Source organism: Trachemys scripta, chromosome 9 (assembly GCF_013100865.1).
Source record: "Trachemys scripta elegans isolate TJP31775 chromosome 9, CAS_Tse_1.0, whole genome shotgun sequence".
In the NCBI taxonomy this organism is placed as follows: Eukaryota; Metazoa; Chordata; order Testudines; family Emydidae; genus Trachemys; species Trachemys scripta.
The window spans coordinates 53,930,700-53,937,434 of record NC_048306.1 but is presented as its reverse complement, the minus strand read 5'-3'; the positions used below and the strand labels follow the sequence as shown (position 1 = coordinate 53,937,434).

At 47.6% G+C, this 6,735-nt stretch overlaps 1 protein-coding gene across 2 annotated transcripts in view; it reads right to left on the bottom strand.

Annotated features, from left to right (window-relative positions):
- The window catches only part of TMEM41A (transmembrane protein 41A), a 19,661-nt gene extending 17,029 nt beyond the window's left edge, over positions 1-2,632 (bottom strand). The window contains exons 1-2 of one of the 2 annotated variants that reach the window (XM_034782049.1): positions 2,430-2,537; positions 1,897-2,010 (exon numbers count right to left, since the gene is read on the bottom strand). In XM_034782049.1, the coding sequence (XP_034637940.1) occupies positions 1,897-1,952 (56 nt within the window). In that variant the 5' untranslated portion in view covers positions 1,953-2,010; positions 2,430-2,537. Of the gene's footprint in view, positions 1-1,896; positions 2,011-2,429 lie in introns of both variants that reach the window. The other variant, XM_034782048.1, reaches the window with a different exon arrangement.
- Positions 2,633-6,735: the final 4,103 nt, after the last annotated feature.

Sequence of the window (6,735 nt, the reverse complement as noted above, 5' to 3'; positions counted from 1 at the left end):
CTCCTGCCCCCTGACAGCCCCCCCCAGAACTCCCAACCCCCCCCTTGTCCCCTGACTGCCCCCTCCTGGAACCCCTGCTCCTAACTGCCCTCCAGAACCCCACCCCCTATTTATGTACAGGCGTGACTACCTGCCCTTTCCTGGTTACTATACGCGGCCAGTCCGCATCCACATCCAGTAGTTAAAAAAAAAAAAAAAAAAAAACTAATAATTTAAATTGGAATTTCATCCATTAATAAGTATTTATTATATAGTTAAAACCATTCTATTGAAGGGCAGATATTAAATAACACTAAATATGTTAATGTTCAAAACAATATTAAAAATTTGAAAATTTAGAGCATGGAAACCAAAATAGCTAAAATTTAGTTTTGGCAAGATACACGGAATGGAAACTCCGGGATCTTTACCTGTCACTGAATATAGCCATCATACCAATAGTGGAATATAAAACCTATAAGCCTCCCTGTTCCTTGTCCCCTAACTGCCCCCTCCTAAGACCCCCCCCAAATGCCCCCCAGGACCCTACCCCCTACCTGTACCCTGACTGCCCAAAACCTTATCCACACCCCCACCCCCAGAAAGCCCCCCCGTCTCTTGACTGCCCCCTCCAGAACCTCCCTGCCCCTTCTCCGACCCCCTGCCCCCCTTGTTGTTGGCCTTTCTTTACCTAATGTCTGGTGAACTTGCTCAGAAATTGCCTGAGCTGCTGGGCAACAGCGGGGGAGAAGCTCCAAAGTGCCCGAGCCGATCTGCGATGCAGGGAGGGAGGGAGAGAGGGGGGAGGAGGAGGAGGAGCCCTCTCTGGCTGAGTGTCGGAGCCCCAAGTAAGTGACACCGGCCGCGCGTGCTCTGCATGGGGGGGAGACGGGGGGGGGGAGTCCGGACATTTACAAATTCCCCCCAGACGCTATTTTTAGCTTAAAAAGCTGGACATGTCCTGGGGAATCCGGACGAATGGTAACCCTATTTTACAGGAGTTTTTGGGAAGGGGGACACTACCTGAGGGCTGCTACTTCAGAAGCAGGGTATTTTCTTTATACAGTGCTGCTGTAAGGGACTAGGCCTGGTCTACACTTAAAAGGTCGACATAGCTAAGTGGGCAACATGCGTGGGAAAAAAAGTATCAAACCCTTGAATGCCATAGTTATGCCAACCCAGCCCTCAGTGCAAAAACATCTATATCAATGGAAGAATACTACATCCCTGACGATGGTAGCAGTCTTACATCAACGGAAAAACCTCTTCTGGAGGTGTAGGTTGCATCTATGCTATGGGGTTATGCTGGCATAGTTACAGCAACCTAGCTATGCAGGTAGAGTCTCTGTAGTACAGACATACCATCAGTCAGCTATTGCTGGTGCATAATGGAATTTGCTGGAGCACTTGCCTTTTTGCTATTTGTTGTTTTAAAGAAATATCAAGGACACCCACAGCTCTGGAGAGGGATCTTTCTTGCTACAATATAAATCAAAGGAATAAAAAACAAAACATCTTCCAAATCCTAGCAGTCAGGACAGGTGAAGGATCCTAGGAAGATATGTCAAGCCAAAGATGACCGGCACCAACACTGTTAGTTTCAAAACTTCTCAAAGATCGGATTTCACACTGACTTGCTATGGCTAAACATAGCTCAGAACATGCAACACCACATTTCTATGGATTTCACACCCTGCAAAGATCATCACATGGTGGGGATATATTTTTAGGCTGCCACCCTATATTTACAGGCCAACAAATATCCAATATTTCACCCATTCATCCTGAACATCACGCTCAGTCAAAATCAGATAGAGAAAACCCTCCTGACTCTGGAATCATTTAAAATCTTTTCACACAGGGAAAGAGTGCATGCACCTGAGAGCTGCCATTCCCCATTGCAAAATGTGCACATACATTAGATCACAACAGTCATTCTCCTCTGGGCTTTTCTCCAGGACACCCCAATGCATAACAGCATTCCTTCAGCAAAGCACATTTCCCACAGCGCCGCCGCCCTGCAAAGTCTGGCTGCGGGGTGACAGATGGACGAAGTGAGGGTCAAAGGCTTTTCTCGAAAGCGACTCCAGGATGCTAGGACGGTGGGCTGCAGGTACAGTAAAGCCCTAAAGGGCCCGGCCCGTTGGCCAACATGTTCCCGGACCCCAGAACTTCAGCACCCCGCCTGCAGACCCGGCCCTGTGCTCCACACCATGGGCACTGGCAGCACCACGGGCCTGGGGAGCCAGCCCCCCTCAGCAGCCCACAGACGCTCGTGCCCAGCCCTGGTGACCCAGGGGTCCCGGGCTCACAGCGAAAGCTGCGCCGTCAGACGCACCCCAGGCCTGGCACGGGGGTGAAATGTGGGCGGCTCCCACAGGAGGGAGGAGCCGCTTCCCCGGGCCAGAGGGGACAGGACCGGAACCGAGCTGGACCGGGCCGTCACCCACCTGCTGGCCCCGAGCGGGCCCCCCGGGTGTAGCCGCGCCGACAGCAGGTAGAGGCCGCAAGAAGCGGCCCCGAGCAGCACCAGGAAACCGCAGAGCGGCCGCATCACGGCTCGGGAGCCGCGGAGCGCAGATACCGGCAGTCCGCGGCGGGCAGCCGATCATGTGACCGACCGGCGGCTCAGCCTACGGAGCCACGTGAGTGTAACCACGTGACACAGGCCGGCTGCTGCTCCTAACATGTGCGCCCTGTTGAGGCCTCGCCCGCCCGCATGAGAGCGATTGGCTCCCGTGCGGCCTGAGGCCCCGCCCCGCTGGCCCGGAACTCCCGCTCATACCCGGGGCGGGGCGGGGCCTCGTAGGTTCTCTGTCTCGGCTCGTCGTGAGTTTTGTGCCCCTGGCGCCCCCGAGCCTGTTCGGCAGCAGCTGCCGGGGGGCTCTGCACTGGGCCTCATTGACTTCCGCCTTGCCGAGTTCAGACCCGTGTCTGGTTGGCGCGGGCACTGAATTCCGGGCCTGCCTCCCAGCTCGCTATCGCACCTCCCTTAGGCAGGTTATTAACGACAGAGTTGAATGGCGGCTGATCCCTGTAGGTCCGCGCGAGATATGGCCTCCCAGTTTGACAATGAACTCCTGGTAACTAGTCTGGGCACAGCCTTTCAACCCATCGTGACGTGCACCCACCTTTTCGTAACTTCATCTCTACCCTTTTCCCCAGTTTGTTTAAGAGAATGTCATCTGGGGCTGTGTCAAAAGCGTTATAAAATCAAGATATCTCACATCTGCTTCCCTACAATCCGTTAGTCCGGTAACCCTGGCAAAGAAGGAAATTAGGTTGGTTTGGTGTGGTTTGTTCTTGACGAATCCATGCTGGCTATTCCTTATGACCCTCCAGGTGCTGACAAATTGTTTAATAATTAGTTCCAGATATCAAAGTTAGGCTAATTGACCTATAATTCCCTGGATGCTCTTTGTTCCCCATTTTAAAGATAGGTACATTTACCCTTCTCCAGTCTTCTGGGCCCTCACCCATCCTCCAGGAGTTCTCAAAGGTAATTGCTAATGGTTCCAAGATTAATTCAGCTGGTGTTTTAAGTACATCAGGCCCCGCCAACTTGAATACATCTAATTTATCCAATAGTCTTTAACCTGTTCTTTCCCTATTTTGGCTTTCATTCCTTCCCCCTTTTTAATATTAGTTGGGTTGCGTGCAGGGACTGTCTCCTACTCTGTGTCTGTGCCAGGGCGTGATCTCAGTTGGGTATTTCTAGGGACCACCATAATACAAATACACCTCTACCCCGATATAACGCGACCCGATATAACACAAATTTGGATATAACATGGTAAAGCAGTGCTCCGGGGGGACAGGGCTGCGCACTCCGGTGGATCAAAGCAAGTTTGATATAACGCGGTTTCACCTATAACACTGTAAGATTTTTTGGCTCCCAAGGACAGCGTTATATCAAGGTAGAGTGTAATACTATAAAAAAGTACTAAGTATCCACAACTCGAATTTAAGTCAGTGGCAAAGATGAGTTTGTAGTCCTTTTTGTATTATTTGTATTATGGTAGACCCTAGAGAGCTCCAACTGAGATGAGGCCCCAGCACAGACAGAGTAGGAGACAGTCACTGCACCAGAAAGTGTTGAACCTAAATAGGTCACACAGACGAAGGGTGAGAGAAAGGAAAGATTCTTATTCTCGTTTTATTTTGGCCATAATAATTTGTTGTAGGCATGTGCCTGTGCTGCCATTGTACCCCCCAACACTGCTACCCCACCAAGCTGCCAGAGAAACATTTCCTTTTCCCCCCTGACATATGTGGAATTTTTGCCCCGGGATGAACAATACTCAGTCCTGTACTTACTATAGGTTTAAGGCTGAACATCTTTTGGGGGCTAGTAGAGAGAGCTTTAGTCCCAGTTTCCCAGTGGTGCACACACTTGCATCTCTCCCTAAAAGATCCTGGAATACTGGCCATTAAAATTACATTTCTATATATGGAAAAGCTATTTTATGTATTTTTAGATGTCTACAACTATATCAATTATGATTTTTCTCTGCTGTGGAAGCCTTTAGAGTTGGATTCACACTGCTAAGGAAGCCTGGCTTTACAGGCAGCAATATATAAAAAATAATTCCCAGAAAGTATTTAAAATGGTTTTACTGTACAATAGGTGTCCTGAACAAAGTGCATGATGATGTAGTGCTGTATGAAGGTTTTATTGGCATGAGTCATGCAGCGTTCCTGCCAATAAAACCATTATATAAAGGATAGATAGATGTGTGTGTGGCACTATATTATAGGAGACATTGGTAGTGACCTCTATATCAAGGTTGTCTAGCACTTTGCATTGTAACCCCCTATTATCAATTGCTTATAATTATTAAACAGTGGCTGAAATTTTTCATGAGGGGGGTGTTCACCCCAGGGTTAATATAGGCAAGAGAGGCCAATTAGTCATAGGCTGCACCTGGAGGGAAAAAAGGATCCAATGAGTATGTCTACACAGGAAAGAAAAACCTGTGGCTGGCCTGTGCAGCTGGCTTGGGTTGCAGGTTCTGTTTCATTGCTGTGTAGACTTCAGGGCTCCCACGGCACAGGATCCTAGAGCCCGAGCCTAGAGGTCTACACAGCAATGAAACAGCTCCACAGTCTGAGCCCTGCAAGCTTGAGTCGGCTGGTGCAGCTGTGGGTTTTCTTTCCTACGTAGACGTACCTAGTGAGGCTTTGCTGGGAATGAAGCTCACCTGGGCAGAAAGAAGTGGGGCTTCTATAAAACCAGAGAGCTGGCAACAGAAGAAGGGCCTGCAGTGAAAGAGCCTCAGTCAGTCCCTGATACAAGGGAGAGGAGTAGGAGCCTGCTAGCCAGTGTAGGAAGCTATTTAAGGAAGGAGCAGTAAGGGCTGGGAGAGTAAAGACCTGAGCTGCTGGATTGAGGGTCCCTTGACTGGAAACCAGTGTAGAGGGTGGGCCTGAGTTCCCCCACAAGTCACTGCAGGAAGGGCATGCTAGGGGCAACCTATCTGGAGACTGCCAGGGACAGTTTGAAAGAAGACTTTGATAATACTGTGGAAGAGGGGGAATTTCAATGTGACTTAGCTGGAGAGTTAAGCCTTTAAGAGGAAAGTGGTGCAACTCTGGGAGCAAGGGGGAGGCTATAGAGTAAGTGAATAGGACTATGGGCTGAGCAGTTGTGGGAAGGGGTGTCAGATCATGTGACAAGGTAATCTCCAGATGGGCCAGTAGGAGGCACCAGAGCTCTAAGAGCATACCTCACTACAGCTGTGTTTTGGCCTCAGGCTGAATTTTTATGCAAAGCTTTAGTAACAATTCAATTTATTAAAAATTTCTGAGAACAATACCTCAGTGGTTTGAGTATTGGCCTGCTAAACCCAGGGTTGTGAGTTCAATCCTTGAGGGGGGCCACTTAGGGATCTGGGGCAAAAATCTGTCTGGGGATTGGTCCTGCTTTGAGCAGGGGGTTGGACTAGATGACCTCCTGAGGTCCCTTCTAACCTTGATATTCTATGAACATGAAAAACAGGTAGATTTGCTAATATAAAATGTCCTATCTGGGTTGTTTTTTTTGTTTTGTTTTGTTTTTTTTAAGAGTCTCTCAGGTTTTGAGCTAGGGTTTGAAATTTGACACGGTCTTGTGGTCAGAGATTTGATGAAGTTATGAGCCACAGAATTTGGTTCTGGCCTCTTTCTAAACATTACTCACCATACGTGTTTATGGTAAAGTTGTCCTTCTGCATGAGGGTGTTTCAACTTGTGATTCTAAGGTTCCTTGCCTGATATCACTGTTTTAAAGAAACTTTTTCTTTATAAAGTCCTAAATACCAAAATCACAAACTTGAAAACTTGCTTTATGTAAAAAGGAATGTTTCACTTCTAAGTTGTTACTATCAGAATGAAAGTGACAATTACTACATATAATGCCAGTTATTTAGCTTTAACTTTTATTAGGTATGCATATGCACATGTAGCAAATCATTGCTTTCAGTGGAAAGAAAAGTCCTACTTGATTGCTACTCAGAATGGTAGTTTCATCATGAAATAACCATACCTATTGTAAGAAGTTAATAAGCCAAAAATACTGTCTGAAAATGACACCTCCATCTTTTTAAAAAATGAATAATTTCAAATAATTGTTTTATAACCAATTGTTTCCTAGTCAAAATGAAGATGGTTAGTTTAGCCTTGCTGTTCCTCAATAGCTTATGGTTGGGAAGCACTCTGAGCTCCTTGGATGGAAGACACTCAGTCTAAAACTTTTTTTTTTTTTTTTTTTTTTTTTAA